At 39.8% G+C, this 21,988-nt stretch overlaps 1 protein-coding gene across 1 annotated transcript in view; it reads right to left on the bottom strand.

The window, feature by feature from the left end:
- Positions 1 to 16,036, bottom strand: part of LOC115222616 — a 47,554-nt gene extending 31,518 nt beyond the window's left edge. The window contains exons 1-3 of the mRNA XM_029792919.2: positions 15,600 to 16,036; positions 7,773 to 7,907; positions 1,791 to 1,846 (exon numbers count right to left, since the gene is read on the bottom strand). Of these exons, the coding sequence (XP_029648779.1) occupies positions 1,791 to 1,846; positions 7,773 to 7,907; positions 15,600 to 15,792 (384 nt within the window). The 5' untranslated portion in view covers positions 15,793 to 16,036. The remainder of the gene's footprint in view (positions 1 to 1,790; positions 1,847 to 7,772; positions 7,908 to 15,599) is intronic.
- Between the last annotated feature and the right edge of the window lie 5,952 nt (positions 16,037 to 21,988).

Raw genomic sequence — 21,988 nt, 5'->3', positions numbered from 1 at the left:
ACAGCTGGATGCCCTTCCTAACACTAACCACTCCGAGAGTGTAGTGGGTGCTTTTTATGTGCCACAGGCAGTACTGGCAATGACCTCACTCGAATCTTTTTACACGTGCCCACCGGCACAGGTGCCAGTGAAGCGACGTCGGTAACGATCATGCTCGAATGGTGCCCTTTTACGTGCCACGGGTACGGAAGCCAGTTGGCTGCTCTGGCAACGATCACACTCGGATGGTCTTCTTGGGACACACACACACACACACGTAAAAGGCACCTGTGCCGGTGATACATAAAAGGCACCTGTGTTGGTAACAAGTAAAAGGCACCCACTACACTCTTGGAGGGGTTGGCATGAGGAAGGGCTCCCAACCACAGAAATCAAGCTAAATCAGACTGGAACCTGGTACAGCTCTTCAGCTTACCAGTTCCAGTCAAACCATCTAACCCATGTCAGCATGGAAAGCGGATGCTAAACGATGATGATGATGATGATGCTTACATAATGCTGGAGTACTAACAGCATAATCTGTTTAGGAAGTCTCTACTGTGTATTCCATTTAGAACTACAGATGCACAAGAGGTGCAGTAGTTTAACAGAGAATATTTTGTATGTAATGGATAGACACAAGTAGTTTATAGTGAGAGCACCCATGAAATAAATTCTTTCAAATACTTGGAAAACTCTAGAGAAATAGTTGATAGCTTCTGTCACCTAAGTGACCAAATTAGTAATAGAGGTGCTGGTGATATCAGGGTTAAAGAGTTATTAAGGAAAAGAAAAAAGGCAGGGGGCAACATGCTAAGAAATTCCAGAAGGAATTTCTAAAGAGGAAGAACTGGCTACAGAAATTAGTGCACAATACTGATGGAAAGTTAAGGTGAGACAAGAGGTCTGAAAGTGTCTGAGTGGAGTAGGTACAAGTGCAACCAACTGCAAAGGGCAGGGACCACTATAATCCCTCTCTCTCTTTCGGAGAGGCACTGAGCAGCTATACGCACACATACACACACGGCAGTAACTTCCGCCAACCGAATTCAATCACAAAGCTCCGGTCGGCTCGGGGCTATAGTGGAAGACACAGGCTAAAAGAGAGGAGATAGCAGATATAAAGGACAGAAGTGAGAAGGGTGTCTGAGGGTGACTACATAGTAATAGGCCATCAGTTGAGAAGCCTATTGAAACAGTTGTGTGTGCAGCAGTAGCACAGAGAGGGTATTGATAGAGGGCAATGGCAAAAAGGTTTTTGAGGCACAGGAGAAAGAGTGCATGGAGCCAAAACTGATGGATGGAAACACTCCGTCGGTTACGACGACGAGGGTTCCGGTTGATCCGATCAACGGAACAGCCTGCTCGTGAAATTAACGTGTAAGTGCTGAGCACTCACAGACACGTGTACCCATAACGTAGTTCTCGGGGATATTCAGCGTGACACAGAGAGTGACAAGGCCGGCCCTTTGAAATACAGGTACAACAGAAACAGGAAGTAAGAGTGAGAGAAAGTTGTGGTGAAAGAGTACAGCAGTGATCACCACCATCCCTGCCGGAGCTTCGTGGAGCTTTAGGTGTTTTCGCTCAATAAACACTCACAACGCCCGGTCTGGGAATCGAAACCGCAATCCTACGACCGCGAGTCCGCTGCCCTAACCACTGGGCCATTGCGCCTCCACGCCAAAACTGAACATTGGAGCACAACAGATTTGACAGAGTCACTGAATTAAGAAAAACAAAATCAAACAAAAACAAAAACTAGCAAAAACAGAAAGAAGCCAAAAAATATATATAGTCATTTCACTTACATCTTTATTCAAAGTAGCGCTTTTCTTCTTCCTCAATTTTTGGTCTTGTATAATAGCTGCAGAAGGAAATGGTTAAAACATGAGAACAATATCAATTAAATTATTCATATATATATATATATATATATTAGCATTAAAGACCCGTCGTTGCCGGGTCATAGTGCTAGTGCATGTATATTTGTGTGTATATATATATGTGTACATATTACATGTACATCTATATATATACATCTACACATAAAATGCAAAATACAAAGTTATATCTTGATATCGCTAGTGATAACAATAGTCAAAATATATAACAGACTGGAATTGTTAGCCGTCTCTTGTAATTTCGATCAATTGTATCTTGTCCTCCCTTTTGTATAGAAGTGTGGCTACAATCCAGCCTACCTCTACTTCGGGGGGGAGCATTAAAAATTTTTTTCCGGGACGTCCTACGTCTCAGATATAAAGGTAAAAATAAAATATTTACACTTTGCAAGTTCGAGTTGAGTACTCCCTTGCACACTCCGTTGACTCGAACCTTGCTTCTATTGTGGCGAATTTACGACCTCTGATTAGATATCTTTCATAGTCGCACCAAGACACTTTTCGAAGGTGCTTTCCTCCATGTGTTCAAATCATTTTTTCTCTACATTGTATACTTTATAGACAATAGTCTTTTCTTTAATTAATTTTTTTTTTCCATCTGGACTATTCCATTTCTGCATGCTAATTTTATTTTTAATTTATTCCCATTCATGTGAAACTACATATTCAAGTTCAAATCATTGATGCAATTTTATACCAATTGCTATTTTTACTTTTGTTGTTACGATTATATTATAATTTAGTTTGATTTTAATTATTACTTACTACATATAATTCAATTGTTATTATTTTTATTGTTAAAGTGAAAGCATCTGACATAAAATAAAGAATGCTTTTGTTTCACTTTTAACATGTAATACTGAAATAGTGGAGAAGATATGATATTGCTATGGGCTCGCTCTAGGCAAGAAGTTGAACATTTTTTTTTGCCCATGAAACTACATGGACCTAAGTAAGGCATGTGTAAAATTTGAATGAAATTGGTTGTGTAGTTCTCAAGTTTTAGGGAAACACACAGACAGACAGACATTCTCAGTTTTATATATATAAAGATAAAACATATGGTGTAATTATAAACAGGGAAAATTTTAACCATATCTCTGCAGACTGAAAAAAATGTGGTGTGTGTGTGTTATATATATATATATTAGCATTAAAGACCCGTCGTTGCCGGGTCATAGTGCTAGTGCATGTATATTTGTGTGTATATATATATGTGTACATATTACATGTACATCTATATTATACATCTACACATAAAATGCAAAATACAAAGTTATATCTTGATATCGCTAGTGATAACAATAGTCAAAATATATAACAGACTGGAATTGTTAGCCGTCTCTTGTAATTTCGATCAATTGTATCTTGTCCTCCCTTTTGTATAGAAGTGTGGCTACAATCCAGCCTACCTCTACTTCGGGGGGGAGCATTAAAAATTTTTTTCCGGGACGTCCTACGTCTCAGATATAAAGGTAAAAATAAAATATTTACACTTTGCAAGTTCGAGTTGAGTACTCCCTTGCACACTCCGTTGACTCGAACCTTGCTTCTATTGTGGCGAATTTACGACCTCTGATTAGATATCTTTCATAGTCGCACCAAGACACTTTTCGAAGGTGCTTTCCTCCATGTGTTCAAATCATTTTTTCTCTACATTGTATACTTTATAGACAATAGTCTTTTCTTTAATTTAATTTTTTATTTTCCATCTGGACTATTCCATTTCTGCATGCTAATTTTATTTTTAATTTATTCCCATTCATGTGAAACTACATATTCAAGTTCAAATCATTGATGCAATTTTATACCAATTGCTATTTTTACTTTTGTTGTTACGATTATATTATAATTTAGTTTGATTTTAATTATTACTTACTACATATAATTCAATTGTTATTATTTTTATTGTTAAAGTGAAAGCATCTGACATAAAATAAAGAATGCTTTTGTTTCACTTTTAACATGTAATACTGAAATAGTGGAGAAGATATGATATTGCTATGGGCTCGCTCTAGGCAAGAAGTTGAACATTTTTTTTTGCCCATGAAACTACATGGACCCTAAGTAAGGCATGTGTAAAATTTGAATGAAATTGGTTGTGTAGTTCTCAAGTTTTAGGGAAACACACAGACAGACAGACATTCTCAGTTTTATATATATAAAGATAAAACATATGGTGTAATTATAAACAGGGAAAATTTTAACCATATCTCTGCAGACTGAAAAAAATGTGGTGTGTGTGTGTTATATATATATATATATATATATATAAGTAGCAAGCCAACTATATATACAATCAGGCGATCAGATGTTGTTACACATCATCACTCACAATGCGCTTTGCAATGTTCTACTCTGGCCAACATTCCCACTAATCTAAAGGTAGACTGGAGCAACTTGAAATGAAATGTTTTGCTCAAGAAAACAAAGCGCCACCCAGTCAGGGAGCCCACTTGATCGCGAGTGCAACACGTTAACCATTAGGCTACGTGACTTATATATATATAATATATATATATATACATGCCCCCGTCTTCGATAACCACCATCGCCATATATAAACCAGCGACCGCAAATCGCTAAGCCCACTCGCTTTCGACTCCACTACGAATGCACAGCTCATGAACGGCTAGAAGTTAAGATTTCTTCTTTCAACCTCGCTACTACTACCCTCTGCACGTATAATCACTATTCCTTCAGTTCCTTCAATTTCTCTCTCATATTTTCCTTCAAATTGACTTCTCTGATACTTTCAAACCTACTTTCTTGCTATCACGATTTTTCAGTACCCTCTATTCATATTTTCTTTCAGTTTTCAACATACCATTCATGTAATGTTTTTCGTTTAGCCTTGTCTCGTCTCCCTATTTGCTCCCGTTTCATAGCCACTCATCGTCTCCCCTAAAAATTGACTTCTCAGGGCATCCAGCCATAGAAACACTGCCAGATCTGACTGGGCCTGACGAAGCCTTCCAGCTTCACAGACCCCAGTTGACCCGTCCAACCCATGCTAGCATGGAAAACGGACGCTAAACGATGATGATGATGATGATGATGATACATACATACGTACGTGTGTATGTATAGGCATAGGCGCAGGAGTGGCTGTGTGGTAAGTAGATTGCTTACCAATCACATGGTTCCGGGTTCATTCCCATTGCGTGGCACCTTGGGCAAGTGTCTTCTACTTGTGAGTAGGTTTGGTAGACGGAAACTGAAGGAAGCCCGTCGTATATATGTATGTGTGTGTGTATGTTTGTGTGTCTGTGTTTGTCCCCCCTACACGCTTGACAAGTCATAGAGTTAGATTTATGAAGGTCTTCAGTAGAAAATCCTTCGAATTCTGACTCGCTGCTTGATATAATGAAATTCGTATCCATTTTTTGTCAGAATTACAAATTTTGAAAACACAATAGGAACAAATTTCGGAAAAAAATCTCCCATAATTCACGGAATTAAAATTACACTTCGATTTTTGTACAAAACTGTATTTGAAGTGTTTACGAAGTATAATACGTGTTTTCACGAATGTACTAAAGAGATTTACTCTGATATTCTCATTAAATATGAATAGGTAAATTCGGGCGGTTTGGTAACGAAAGGGTTTATATAAGTGTTGTCTGTTTATACATAAACACTGTTTCATACTTTCAGTTTAGTCTTCCTCAAATCACTGTCGCTAATTTACTCTCTTCCAAGAACATTTTCACTCACTCTTATCTGTTAGCTTCCCATACATTTTACTCATGTATCTATCAGCGTGATAGATAGAAACAAATATTACATCTAGTTTCACTTTATTCGTTGCACACTGTGTGTGTGCGTTTGCTGTAAACCAGACTAAGAAAAGCATTTGACATACACACCAGAATGTGAGTTTTCTGTAAATTTTGCTTAATTGGAGTTTAAATTTTAAAAACTGGACCTGGCATGACCCGATGCATTCTACTCTTAAAAATGCTAGGTAAATTGTAATTGAAGAAATCCTATATTGTAGATTTCTATAACTTACAAAGGGAGGCAGATAAAATCTGCCTTTTATAATAAGATATATATATATATATATATAGTTAGAGAAAGATAAAGCGAGCAAAGTTCTAAGGTCCTGATAGCATGTAAAGTGAGGATGTATATTTTCACTTCAAATTTTTGTGTAAACTAGCAATGCAAATCGAGTTGTCACTGGTGCCAAGCTGTATCAGCCCATTTGCCTTTCTCTTGGATAACATCAGTGGCATGAAGAGGGGAGGATGTTGGTATGCATGGGTGACTGCTGGTCTTCCATAAACAACCTTGCCTGGACTTGTGCCTTGGAAGGGAACTTCCTTGGTGCAATCTCATGGTCGTTCATAACCAAAGCGGGGTGGTCTTTACCCTGTAATCCTAGGGACCCTTAACTCGTTTGTTAACATATTATCTTGAGATACACTGTCTTTGTTTCATTTAATTTTAAAAATAATGAATTTAGTCAAATAAATTTATTATTAAGCTGGTGTTTTAGAACATGAATTAACATCAAATTTTGATGGTAGGTTATAATTGAGATCACTTCAAAGTACTTTGTACCATAGAATCAAGAGAAGTTTCAGACAGGTTGATATCAAGGCTTTGGTCAGTACAAGGTTGTAGCAGATGCCCAAGATACCATGCAGTGGGACTGAAACAGGAACCATGTGGTTGGGAAACGAGCTTCTTACCACACAGCCATGCCTATGACCTATGTAGGTATTTTACCACAAGTCAACCATCATTAAGTTAATCTATAATCAGAGTGGAAGACCTAATCTGTTGCTTGGTTTTAACACCACTGCATGATCCTTGGGTGTCATTAGCAGAAGCCACTCTGTCACAAATATACAGATCAGTTCTGTGGCTTAAAGATAACTTCTCTCACCAGTCTTGTAAGATCCCTGAAAAAAAAAAGTTCCGGATCTTCTCTTCCACATTTCAATAAGTCCAAAACAAGGGCATTCAAGCAACCACCACTTTGTTTTTTTTAACTCTTGATATCAACCTGTCTGAAACTTCTCTTGATTCTATGGTACAAAGTACTTTGAAGTGATCTCAATTATAACCTACCATCAAAATTTGATGTTAATTCACGTTCTAAAACACCAGCTTGATAATAAATTTATTTTGACTAAATTCATTATTTTTAAAATTAAATGAAACAAAGGCAGTGTATCTCAAGATAATATGTTAACAAACGAGTTAAGGGTCCCTAGGATTACAGGGTAAAGACCCCACCTTTTGTTATGAACGACCACGAGATTGCACCAAGGAAGTTCCCCTCCAAGGTACACAAGTCCAGGCAAGGTTGTTTATGGAAGACCAGCAGTCACCCATGCATACCAGCCACCCCTCTTCATGCCACCAGTGTTATCCAAGGGAAAGGCAAAGGGGCCGATACAGCTTGGCACCTGTAACATCGCAACACATTTCTACAGCTGAGTGAACAGGAGAAACGTGAAATAAAGTGTCTTGCTGAAGAACACAAACACACAGCCCTGTCCCAGTATCGAACTCACTACCTTATGATTGTGAGCCAGACACTAACAACTGAACCGTACACCTTCATAATGTTAACTTTGGTGGGATTTGAACTTAGAACATAATGAGCTAAAGCAAATACCACAAGGTATTTCGTCTGCATCTCAAATGATTTTGCCAAGTCACTCTAGGACCATAATGTCTACTGTTATTTGTTAAGCTGATGGGGGTCTTATTTCTTTGAAATCTAACTTTGCTGTTTCTATTATGTCAAGTGATCTCACAGAAGTTCTCCCACCGACTCGGTAAAATTCTCTTTGTAGGTGGAACACTCCCTTGCCCTCCCCCAAAATTTCTGCAGAAAAAAACAGTAATTTGAAAGATTCAGGGATTTACCTTTGTGGATTTTACGCAAAACCTCTGGGGAAGCAACTTGCCAGGCCACATCACTATTTGGGTTGTAAGTCTGGGACAGCATAAGATCTTCGATACTCAGAAACGATGAGTCATTTGCGGGAGACATTTCTTTATCTAGATCGGAAACAAAAATATTCAATATAAAATAAAAATTTAGGAATTAGGTGTTCATCATCATCATCATCACTATTTAACATATGCTTTTCCATGTTTGCATAGGGTCGGACAGAATTCACTGAGACGTATTTTCTAGGGTGGATACCCTTTCTGTAACCAAGCAAGGTAATATTATGCCATAGCCAGACATGTCCTTACAGAATATTGGAATACTGGAACCTGGTGCAGCACTCTGGTTTACCAGCTCCATCAAACAATCTTACCCATGTTGGCATGGAAAACAGATGATAAATAATGATGATGATGATGATGGTTATGTGGTTAAGAAGCTCACTTCGTAACAATGAAGTTTCAGGTCTTCTCATCACCATCATTGTTCGACCGTGGTCGAGACAATGGAATTTACCATGCTACGCTAGACTTCACGGTCCATCATAGCATTACAGAGGTCCTGTTGCTGGATGCCTGTATCCTTGGAGATTACATCAGGGTAGGAGAGTGTGTGACCCTCTGGTATCGCGAGCAGATGGCTTCCAGAGGAGAAGAGTAGAAATTACTTCTTTTTCAGCTCTACAACAATGTCCAGCAAACTGGACTCTCTTACCTTTCACAAGAGATGACACAGGTGGTAGTTTCCTATATATTTTCATTTTGGTTGGATGACGCTTCCACGAGAGATTTTGAGCTCTCATAAGGAAGCGAGTGTAGGTTCCATCCAACTATAACTCGGGGGGCCTAACCAATGCCTTGTGAATAAATTTAATAGAAACTAAAAGAAGTCTGTTGTAACAGTATGTGTGTGTGAGTGAGTGAATATACATCTTTGTTTTGACATCATGCACCAAATGCAAACAAAGTCCATAGTTCATACCAAGCAGGGAAAAGTGAAATTTGTAATCTTCCATGAAAACAAGTCCAGACAAGAAGTGGGAGATGAAAATATTACCTTGCCTAGAAACAGGTGCGAGTTAGTGAAAAGAGGATCTGGCGGTAGAAAATCTGCTTCAATAGATCTAGTCTAACCCATGCAAGCATGGAAAAGTAGACGTTAAGCCTTAAGCATTCAGATTAAATCTATTAAATGTAAAGCCTATTTATTCACACGTGGCACATTAAAAGCATCAACTGATCGTGGCCACTGCCAGACTCTCCTGGTACCTGTGCCGGTGGCACGTAAAAAGCACCCACTACACTCTTGGAGTGGTTGGCGTTAGGAAGGGCATCCAGCTGTAGAAACACTGCCAGATCAGACTGGAACCTGGTGCAGCCTACTGGCTTCCCAGATCCCCGGTCGAACCGTCCAACCCATGCTAGCACGGAAAGCGGACGTTAAACGATGATGATGATGTTTGGAATCAACTAGACATTTTTGTAGCTTCAAGATTTCGATGATGTGAGATTTCTGTATCAATGTGGTTAGAATGGATTCTTATATGCATCATTCTAAACATCATGGCAACAACGCCAAAGTTCTAAGAACTGACCTTACAGTTCTGCTTAGGTTTCCTTTGGGCTGCCTTAATTATTTACATGCATAATGTATTATTTCAATTAGAATGTACTTTTGCTTTGTCAAAGAACATGCACCAATGGTATATTTGTTTGTATTTCCGGCACGTAAAAAGCACCCACTACACTCACAGAGTGGTTGGTGTTAGGAAGGGCATCCAGCTGTAGAAACACTGCCAGATCAGACTGGAGCCTGGTGCAGCCTCCTGGCTTCCCAGACCCCGGTCGAACCGTCCAACCCATGCTAGCATGGAAAACGGACGTTAAACGATGATGATGCTGGCATAGACTGAACAGAGATTTATTTCATATAGTACTTAATAACCTTTTCTGTTAACTACTCTTTCCTGTTTCTCAAGCAAGAGATTTTCTTTGATTCTACTGATCTCGGAATTGAGCAACAAGACATTTTGTCACTCTGAGCAAAACAGCAATATCATATTTACATTCTCTGTAAAACAGGACATATTGCAAACACTGAAATGTTAAACATGGTGTTGCCATTTTGCTTAGATGGGTTGATCTCACTCAAATTACAAATACCATTCAAAAGGCATTAATACAATAACTCAAATGTACCAGTTGTCATTTCTTTACCAACTGTGTAATAAAGATTATGAACTCATTGTCTCCTCTCTACTTTTTCTATTGCTAAAAGCTCCAAATTCTTGGAGTTGTGCCTCATCCTTTATAGACGCTCCCTACTCACCTGTTACACTTCTTTTATCACCTAAATTGCATTCACCACCCCCACTTCCTTTTCTTATCAGAACACACAACCATTTTTAACTCCCACTTTTTCAATGCTTGCATGGGATGGACAGGGCTTGGTTAATGCAAATTTTCTACAGCTGGATGCTTTTCCTGTAGCCAATCCTCATCTGTTTGCAAGCAAGGTAATAATTCCTCGTGGTAGACATATTTTTGCAGAATAATAATAGTTTGTATGACAGTGACAGTCATTTACAACATTCATGTAATGTCAAGACAATGAGATGAAAACATCATCACAGACAGCTAATAATGGGGATACACATATAATATTCTGAATCGTCCTTCATAGGTAACCTAAGGTTGGACTATGCTTAGATATTCATGTCTAGTTTTTGGGATATAATTCCAAATTTAGGGAATGGAGTAGGTAAAATCCAAGCTACATATGTTTCCTGAAAGTTGTATTTTATACATTCTACAGATTATTTGAAGGTTACTAACTTCCCACACCTGGATCCTTACACACACATACACAATCGGTTGCCTTTCAGTTTCCGTCAACTAAATCCACTCACAAGGGTTTGGTCAGTCCATGGTTATAGTAGAAGACACTTCCCCAAGGTGCTGTGCAGTGGTACTGAACCTGGAACCATATGACTGAAAAGCAAAGTTTTTAACCACACAACCTGTCTGGAATTTCTTCCAGTTGTTCAAAAAAGGAATGGCGATATTGATTTCACCAGTCTAAGAAGACCTCCTGAGAAGACTAACCCATTCCTCTTGACTGATCATTAAAAATTTTTAAAAAATAAAAATCCAAGAATATTGACAAAGTAGTGAAGATGTTTAGCTTCGTTCCAGTTCAGTCCCATTGCACAGCACTCTCAGCAAGTGTATTCTGCTATTGCTTTTGGCCAATCAAAGCTTTGTGAATGAACTTAGCAGATAAAAACTGAAAGAAGCCCAGGTATATAGATATTTATATATATATAAATATTCGTGGCCATTGCCAGCCTCGCCTGGCCTCCGTGCCGGTGGCACATAAAAGGCACCATCCGATCGTGGCCGTTTGCCAGCCTCGTCTGGCACGAAAAAGCACCCACTACACTCATGGAGTGGTTGGCGTTAGGAAGGGCATCCAGCCATAGAAACATTGCCAGATCAGACTGGGCCTGGTGCAGCCTTCTGGCTTCCCAGACCCCAGTTAAACCGTCCAACCCATGCTAGCATGGAAAGTGGACACTAAACAATGATGATGATATTCTTTTTTTTTTCTGTAATAGTATTCACCCAGGAAGGTTTAATCTGGCTTCTATTGAGTTCTTCGTGTCATGAGTCAAAGCAGTCCATGCATATCTGTTGGCAGCTGATTCTGCAACACATTGAAGCCAATCCCAGTTCCAGCAACAAACACTAAAGACTTGAAATGAACTAAGTTGTCGCAGGCACCAACAAAAGTTGAATATACATACATACATACGCACATATACATATATATATATGTATGTATGAGGGGCCTCACAGAGGCAATGTGGCTGATGCTGCTATCGCTTACCAGTGCACATAAAAAGCACCAATTACATTATCAGAGGGGCTGGCGTTATAGTAAGGGCATCCAGTCACTGAAACCATGCCAAATCCAGATGGGGTCTGGTGCAGCCCTCCAGTTGGCCAGCCCTGGTCAAACCGTCCAACCCATGCCAGCATGGACAACGGATGTTAAATGATTATATATATATATATATAGAAAGAATTCACAAAAAAAAACAAAAGACGAAGACAGGTGGTGTAGACAACAAGCAGATGTATTAATATAATGCTCGGAAAGTGAAAATGTTATATATATATATATGTGTAGGTATATGTCTGTGAGTGTGTATGGTGCTTGTGTATCTCTGTATTGACATGGCATGGTAGTTGTGTGCATACATCACTGTCATACAAAAAGGTGTTGTTCGTTTCATTCTTTCTTGTCTGGACAAGGGGGAATATTAATTAGTCTGCTTTGAAACAATTGAGTGTTGGCAACTGGAAAGGCATCTTGTCGTTGGAAATCTGCCTGACCCATACAAGCATGGAAAAGTGAACGTTAAAATGACAAGGATGATAACAATGAATGAGCAACAGGACAGCCTTCACTGTGCACACCAACACCAAGTGGTCATACCAACTATAACCACCTTGTAATTATTCTGAGCATTGCATATTATATAATGAAATTATTGTATACAGTGCTCAGGTGCACCACAACATTACTTTAAGACTACATTACATTATCCAGTGGGCCCTACCTTCCCTTTCAAGATCAGCTGGGTGTGAATTTAATAGAGATTTTGCTGCTATTTCTAACAGTTTGAGAAGATTACTCTTTTACTTGTTTCAGTCATTTGACTGCGGTCATGCTGGAGCACCGCCTTTAATCGAGCAACTCGACCCTGGCACTTATTCTTTGTAAGCCCAGTACTTATTCTATCGGTCTGTTTTGCCGAACCGCTAAGAGACGGCTACATAAACACACCAGCATCGGTTGTCAAGCAATGTTAGGGGGACAAACACAGACACAAACACACACACACACATACATATATATATACATATATACGACGGGCTTCTTTCAGTTTCCGTCTACCAAATCCACTCACAAGGCTTTGGTCAGCCCGAGGCTATAGTAGAAGACACTTGCCCAAGGTGCCACGCAGTGGGACTGAACCCGGAACCATGTGGTTGGTAAACAAGCTACTTACCACACAGCCACTCCTGCACCTATATTGTAGATTACGAAAAAGATTTTAATTCTTCGAATTTTTGTTTTTAAATCACAGTTTAAAACAAAGGACAGTCCGAATGTTTAGCTTAAATCTCCACAACAGACAGTAAAATCTGTTTATGGGGGAGAAGGATATTGAAAAACATCGATACGTCGGACTGATAAACAAGGAGGGCATGAGGTGGTCGTGAGATGTGCTAAAAGTAACAGCTAAATAGCCCTTAAATCACGCAGAAATCTTTTTTTTTTTTCTAATTTTGGTTTTAGCATAATCGTATGAATTTCCGTGTGTAGAATAACAAATTCGCAAAAAATTTTCTGAAAAATCTCACCAAAATAAAAATGTTGAGGGAGAGATTACATGCCGTACGTAAAGCACCTTCAAGCCACACTTTACTGTTTTAAAAGAAAGCAAAAGGGAAAATGGCGTGTCTACGCTACACCCACCTCTCCAAACGAAACAAATTACGGGGGTTTACAACAGGAAACACCTTTAATAGAAGTCTGCTAGATAACAGATGAGCAGAGGCTGAACAATGAGTTCTTTACCAAATTGTTGCTGACGTGTGCAAGGCAAAGAAGCGAAGTTAAATGCTGCAAATACATTCCAAACGGTGTTCTAGAGTTTTATGTCCAACTAGCAGTATCGCCCGGCGTTGGTCGGATTTGTAAGGGAAATAACTATATAAGCATTTTTAGAGAGTTATAGCCAAAAAGTAGCAAAAAAATGCATTAAAAATGGAAAAAAAATTATGGTAAATTTTTTTTTAACTCGTTAATTCATCGTAGACATTTTAACTCGTTAATTCATCGTAGACATCGTAGAGAGTTACTTCCCTTATATAATAGCAACAAAATGCATTAAAATGGAAAAAATGATGGTAAATTTTTTTTTTAAATCGTAGACTCATCGTAGACGCGCGCTAATACCCAGAAGGGCTCGATATGAATCACGACTATAAGATACCAGGTTTTGGTTAAACTGCACCGCAAAATGTGGGAGTAGTTAGGAATCTAAATCGTAGGAGACAGACAGCACACAACCTTACTTTTATATATAAAGAAGATAATTAATTTTTCCCTGAAACCCATTCATATACAGCAAACACACAGACATATAAGTCCATGAAAATGAGCACCAGCAACAATAAAGTTTGGACGGTTGGCGCTTAGATGGGACGGGTCTGAATGATCGAGACCTAACTGGTTTGTGTGTACACACGCCACGTCTCGGTGTACAAACACACGCATTTTATATCTATGTGTGTGTGTTTATTTTTTTATACTTTAGTGTTCTTCGTTTTCGGATTTATGATCCACTGACGATATACTTATTATATATTGACCATTCGTTTTTACACTTTTTGAGATCTAGTTATACGTTTTATAAAAATATTTTTTATTTGTTATTTGTGTTTTGGTTTATGTCTAGCACTGTTTGAGTTGTATAATAGTGGTTTTATCTCTAATTTATATTATATATTTCTTTACTGCCCAGAAGGGGACAAACAAGGACAGACGAAGGGATTGAGTCGATTATATCGACCCCCAGTGCGAAACTAGTACTTTATTTAATCGACCCCAAAAGGATGAAAGGCAAAGTTGACCTCGGCGGAATTTGAACTCAGAACGTAACGACAGACGAAATACCAGCTAGATAGATGTGTGTGTGTGTGTGTACCTGAATAGCAATAGTGAGATCCTTGCCGCATGAAAGTACATCGTATCTGCGCGCTCCACCCATGACTGCAACCAGAGGTCCCCTGCCTCGACCTTCCACCAATGCTCTCGGACCCAGCAAAAAGGGTTTGACAAATGCATCCATATTCAAACACGCATACCCCTATAAGGTGGACATCCCATAAAATAAACCGTCTCTCACTACCCCTACAGACAAAATTGTACCCCATAACAAACGATGGACAGGTTTGTTATTAGTGTATTATTCACCTCTCGGAACCTGCTCCTCGAGTGTTCCGAAGTATATTATGGACCACATATTTAATGCACTGTGCATTTCTGGATTAGCCTAAGGGCTGGCAATATACTCAGTAGGGTCCAATTAATTATATAAATAACCTGATGTGTATGCATTTTAATTTTGACCCGACACGGTGCCTTACCGTTTAAGTGCCCTATTCACTTTCTTGTATTAAAACAGCTCAACGAAGATGCAATGTACACATCGTGACTGCAGAGTGTAATATTTCATTTTAATTTATATAACAAGTATAAAACTATGTAGGCCATATGTTTAAGATGACAAGTTACATTATTAACACCAGCATACATACGTGTGTTGACGTTTAGCAATAACTATTTCTTTATTACCTACAAAGGGCTAAACATGGAGGGGACAAACAAGGACAGACGAAGGGATTGAGTCGACTATATCGACCCCAGTGCGTAACTGGTACTTATTTAATCGACCCCGAAAGGATGAAAGGCAAAGTCGACCTCGGCGGAATTTGAACTCAGAACGAAACGGCAGACGTTTAAGCAATAACGATAAATAAAAAAAATTAAAAAATTTAGAACATATGTTGTTGGTGGACAAAAAAAAAAACAACATGCAGCACAGAACAAACAAATTTATACAAAAAATGAACGCCCCAGCATGGCCACAGCTAAAGAGTTGAAACTGGAAAACATAAACATAAACATAAATGAATTATGATACAAAAAAACAATAATACAACCTGAAGTGGGAGACGCAGGAATTTCTCTTTCTGGTTGTTTGACATTTTCTTCTTTTATTATCGGAGTTAATTGCGTTTTACTCAGGCTGTAATTTCTGGCAAGTTTATTCACAGCATTTGTTTTACTCATTGTTAATATTTTTAAACTCCTGGCTTGTGCACTTGACGATTGACACTTCTCGCTTGAGACCATCTACAACAGACTTTAAAGTGTTGGGTTTCCAGCAGATGGCATTTTCGTTTTACGATTTCCTTTTTCTATCTTATTTGGTCTCGATTTAAATAAGGCGGGAAATGATAATATCGGAAGTATGGGGCAGATAACTCTGTCCTTAATACTCTTATCAGTTAATTGTGCCGAACCATATTCGGCATTCTTGGTACTAGAAGTGTCTCGGATTTCTGGATTTTCTGGTTTTCTGGAGAGTATCTTAAATAAATATTTTTTTCTCTCTCTCCTGTTTCAGTCATTATACCGTGGCCATGCTGTAGCACCGCCTTGAAGAATTTTTTGTCGAACAAATAGACCCCAGTAGTTTTCCTTAAATATTGTGCCGAGCCATATTCGGCATTCTTGGTACTAGAAGTGTCCCGGATTTCTAGATTTTCTGGTTTTCTGGAGAGTATCTTAAATAAATTTTTTTTCTTTCTCTCCTGTTTCAGTCATTATACCGTGGCCATGCTGTAGCACCGCCTTGAAGAATCTTTTGTCAAACAAATAGACCCCAGTACTTTTTCTTAAAAACCTGATACTTTTATCGGTCTCTTTGGCCGAACAGCTACATTGCGGGTACGTAAACGCACGAACATCGGATGTCGAACGGGGTGGGGGAGGACAAACACACACACGCACACGTGTATGTGTCGTAGAAGTATTTGTCAACCACCTTCGTCACTTATATACAACGGGTTTCTTCCAGTTTTCGTCTACTAAATCCGCTCACAAAGTTTTCGTTGGCTTGGAGCTATAATGCAAGACGCTTGCCCAACATGCCATGTAGTGGGACTGAACCCGGAACCATGAGGTTGGGAAGCGAACATCACAGCCACAAAATAAACTATGAAAAGTAATGAACTAAATTGTATTTGCTACATTCAGATTAATACAATTCCAAAGAAGGATCTGTTTAATATTTGTTAATTCGTTTAAAATTCTCAAAATCTATCATACTGTACCATGTATACAGTACTAGCTTAAAAGCCGCTTTTAAGCCAGCTCCTGTGGAGGGCTCTTCATTGGGCTTTGGGCCTAACAATGACACTTCATGCATTGAGGACATATTAAATTTTATTAAACTTCAACAAAATTTTTCAAGCAATGACATAATATGTCGACGTGGAACTAATTGCAAAGCTTCATGATAAACATTTTTTTTCTCTTCCCATTCAAGGGACAGTACATTTTTTTCTGTCTAACCGCTCTCTCTCTCTCTCTCTCTCTCTCTCTCTCTTTCTGTTAATTGTTTTCAACCATCGCCACCACAACTGCCATACACACTATTCAGACTTCTGACGTCACCACCATCAATACCTTTGACTTCGCTACCTTCCCCTCCACCACCATTACCACTGCCTTTCACATCGCTTACTACCATCGTCATCCCTGACTGACTCGGCTACCACCATCACCATCATCACTTTTGTCTCCGCCTCTACCACAACTACAACTCATACTATTACTACCACCCTGTTACCGTAACAACTGTCAATCTACTACAGTCCTCACCGTCTCTATGCTTACTATTACTCTCACCCCATCATGAGGAATAGTAGAAGTGTCATTGAACAGTAAGAGAGAGAGGGTCAAAGTGTGACACACTGACACATAGGAATTCGTTTTGGCATCTATTATTATAGATAATGTCTGGAAATTATCAATTTTCAAAGTGTCGTCTAATTTCCGCAAGTGCGAAATTGTCGGGGGGGGGGGCTGGATTGTTACCCTGCTTGAGATCAACATTGGTATTCTGTTCAGTTTGGATGAGCTTCGCATCTCCATTGCACTCTGAGTGGGAGCCGACGACCGTGGGGGACTCAGATATCGCTGTGGTAGGCACCTCGAATCAGGCCTCCATGGTTTGTCTTACCATCTAAATGCTGGTCGTTTTGCTCGTCACGCCGAGCTAACCCTAATCATTAAGCAAGCCCTTCAGTTCTGGAGCCGGCGGAATTATCCAGAAGAGATAGGGAGAGACCAGACGGCCTTAATCTTTGTCCCTGAGCAAGAGGTAGGTTCCTCACCTGGGACACCACAGTCTGTGACTCTTTTGCTCTCTCCCACATCCTGGATACTGTGGTAAATGGGAGGGTCACTGCTTTATAGCTGAACAGGGGAAAAATCCTTACGTATCGGGACTTGTCAGTGAACCACTTCTTCCAGCCAGTGAGATTTAAGAGGTTTGGAGGAGCTTGACCGCCGACAACAAAGCTCTTGTCATCATTACCTTCTCTCCTTACTGAGGTGTCAGGTGATATCCGTGAAGGTGCTTAGCTGTTCTAACGCCTTAGCCGCGCCATCACCCGTCGCAATGCTGCGACCGTATTGGCTTGCCTCAATAAGTTCCGTTAACCCTTATGGTGTACAACCGATTGATGCACTTAATCTTGAATTGATATTTATCTTTCCTTCGCTCATGATTATATTTTAATGTGGAATATTTATCGTAGTTGCAAGGTACAAATAAAGGTTGCTCTTGCCTAGAGAGGCAATCGGCAACGGTCCCTCCAAGTGTCAGGTCACGGGAATCAGCAAAACTTAACAGTAATATTCACACGTATCCTATACCCAAGCTCTGGCCAGAAAGAACTATTATTCTCATATCGTTCCCCAATACACATCCGTCGCTCACAACACACTCGCGAGAAAGAAACTGTTTTAAACCCACCACTCCTTGAAGTGTCGTCATTTCCCCCTCGCTTCTGGTCCCTCATTTTTCCTGCTCCTTTCCTCTGCACGCCCCCCATCACCGATCTAAAGATCATTTCTCCTCTACACAGTTTCGAAATCATCCATCCACCAGGGAGGGAGGACGTTCCCTTTAAGGTATTTGCAAGGTCACAGGGTCGGCCTCTTCCACTCCTTCGGCATCAGAGGAGCTAACCACCCTCCAAACGTCCAAGATGTGACTCGGCATTCCATCCACCGATATCTTATTTCAAGTATTGATCGCGGTCACCCTTCCTTTCTCCCACTGCATTGTGCACCGGGCATTAGGTGCACCTACACTTCGTTTCCGATCTGTACAGATGCGACCCCTTCCATACCTGGCAGTAGCGACACCATACTCAGAAGTCTCCATTCTTATCGGAATATCGCTCTTTGCGGGATTGACTCTTCAGTTTGCCCTACTCTGGGCGACATACTTTACCAGAAGGCTGCCTCCATGGGAGAGATTCATCTCCTCTCAGCCATAGCTTTGATTGTACGATATTGTTGTTCCACAGTCCCGCTTCTATTGCGCCTGTATGCAGACCTGAAGAAGAGTCTAATGTTCCATCTTTCAAGCATCTCCTTTAGCTGTCCTGAGCAAAAAACTGCGCTATTATCCACCAAGAGCTCATCTACTGGTTTTCTTTCCAAGAACACTGCATTCAGCACTTCTGTGATTTTCGGCAGCAGTCTCTACCCTAATCTCTCTCCATATTTTAATTCGTCCTGGTTATTCACAGAGGTATGCCCTTCCCCGATAGTACATCATGACTATCGCTAGCCTCTTCCAGTGTTTCTCTACTTGAATCTTTCCATTTTCGTGCACGTTCGGTGCAGGGTCGATGGACTGACACCTATCACAATTCCCAACTATCTTTTGAACAGTCTGTCTGGTGACATTGAGTCGAGTGTCCTGGCCAAAAACAAAGTCCTGTCGACTCCTCAGTTCTGGGCTCTCCAGCCGACAAAGCTACACCTACTCCACTCGGAACGTACTCTGTCGTTTCCAACCAGTGATACTTTATTCTGGTTAGAACAGCTGCCTTATTTTTTCTCTGAAGCACGAAGACTACGTGCAGCTTCAGGCCGAACCCAGCAGCTAGTCAGTTGGATTGTCCAGGAACGATGGGAAGAAGTCCGATGTACTCACTTTTAGCCCTTATGTTCAAAGTGATAGCCTCCAATGGGATGTCACTATGTGTCACTTACTTGCTCACGTTCTTAATACCTGTGACAGAGTTACTGCACCTCCTGTTGTGTCTCGGAAGAGTCATTATTTTTTGGTGCCTTATTATTTAACACACTCACCGCTAAAATTTACACTTATTTCTTATTTTTGTTTTCTAAAATTTTCGTTGCGTCTTGCAACCTTTTCAAGTCTTGACTCTGTCCGTTATGTACACTGCGTTCCCTTTTGTTTGTTTGTGCGCATGTGTGTGGGTCAGTGTGTGTGTGTGCCTATACATGCATACATGTACGTATGTATGTGTGTGTGTATGTATGTATATATGTGTGTGTATGCATATGTATGTATGTGTGTGCATCTATATGTACGTATCCTGCATATTTATGTGCTTGCCTGTCCGTGTTTTTGTGTATTTTCTATGTATGTGTGTGTGAGCATGTGTTTGTATATGTATGCACCTCTGTCTCCTTGTGTGTGCATATCTGTGTGTGTGTGTGTGTTATGTAACTATGTACCATGTTTGTGTGTATGGATGTGCATCTTTATATGTGTGGATCCGTGTCTCCATATGTGTCTGTTCATATAATCTATATACCTATCCGTCTGTATATTGATCTGTTTATTTACATATCTAAATGCTTACATACAGAAAAAAAATATAAAAAATAAAAATAAGAAATAATAAAAAAAATAATAAATAATAACAAAAACAAAAAAAAACCCCGTTTTTGAGCAAAATAAGTCTCTGAAATACAGTAATCTGTCTATAAATTTTTCCGTCTGATATATGAGACAATACTTGAGCCCCTGTTTCATTGTACCAGCACCTCAATCTAACACTCATCCAAGGTAATACCATTTATTTAGAGATATCAAAAGAGAACACCGGTTTCCCGTGACATGTATAATTGACGGCTGGAGGCGCAATGGCCCAGTGGTTAGGGCAGCGGACTCGCTGTCATAGGATCGCGGTTTCGATTCCCAGACCGGGTGTTGTGAATGTTTATTGAGTGAAAACACCTAAAAAGCTTCACGAGGCTCCGGCAGGGATGATGGTGATCCCTGCTGTACTCTTTCACCACAACTTTCTCTCACTCTTCCTGTTTCTGTTGTACCTGTATTTCAAGGGGCCGGCCTTGTCACTCTCTGTGTCACGCTGAATATCCCCGAGAACTACGTTAAGGGTACACGTGTCTGTGGAGTGCTCAGCCACTTACACGTTAATTTCACGAGCAGGCTGTTCCGTTGATTCGGATCAACCGGAACCCTCGTCGTCGTAACCGACGGAGTGCTTAAAGTGTATAATTGACGGAGTTCACATACTTCTGTGTTGATTTACTGATTCCCCTTTCTTTCTTCTGTCTTACCTCCTTCTCCCTTTTCTCCCCAATACTTATGTGAATCATGTTCCTTTCCACTTAATTACTGCAAATAGATTTTAAACCAAGGGACATAACTAGATGCAAACTAACATCTTCCCGCGGCACCGAGTCGTCGCAGTTATGTTTGGGTTCCTTAGATGCTAATCGGTGTTATGATATTTAGTAGAATTTTTATCTTCTAGTTTTAGCTAGCACAAGACCATGCATCGTGGGAGAAGTTGATTTTATTGATCCGCTTCATGAATTCTACTTTATTGTACCAACGACTCACAAACACTGAAGTTATGTAAAGGGACGTAACTGAACTGTGTAGCACGCCTTTTGCTCGAGCTGGCAGAAACGTTAGCACGCCGGGCGAAATGCGTAGCCGTATTTCGTCTGCCGCTACGTTGTGAGTTCAAATTCCACCGAGGTCGACTTTGCCTTTCATCCTTTCGGGGTCGATAAATTAAGTACCAGTTACTCACTGGGGTAGATGTAATCGACTTTATCCCTTTGTCTGTCCTTGTTTGTCCCCTCTATGTTTAGCCCCTTGTGGGCAATAAAGAAATATCTTTGTTATAATTCTATGTTGTATAAAGAAAAAGAATGGCAAAAGTATAAAAGGAAAAGTACCAAAACAAAACAAATCAAAAGCAAAAATGCAAAAAAAGGAAAACGAAACAAAAAATCCCAGTTCAACCGAGAAAAGTACAATGGCGGGGAGGGGATAAAATATTTGTTTTGTTTTGTTTTAAATATGAATTTCAAATGTTTCAGAATGTGGAATATTATAAAATGACTTAAATTAACTTTTAGGATTGGCGGGGGGTAAGGGGTGTCGACGTTTAAAATAGATTTAATTTTTTTTCCCTCTCAAGATTTGAATTATACATGTTTCAGAATATAGAAT

Source organism: Octopus sinensis, linkage group LG20 (genome assembly GCF_006345805.1).
Source record: "Octopus sinensis linkage group LG20, ASM634580v1, whole genome shotgun sequence".
Classification (NCBI taxonomy): Eukaryota; Metazoa; Mollusca; class Cephalopoda; order Octopoda; family Octopodidae; genus Octopus; species Octopus sinensis.
Note: the sequence above shows the minus strand (reverse complement) of the source record. Positions and strands in the feature narration are given on the sequence as shown.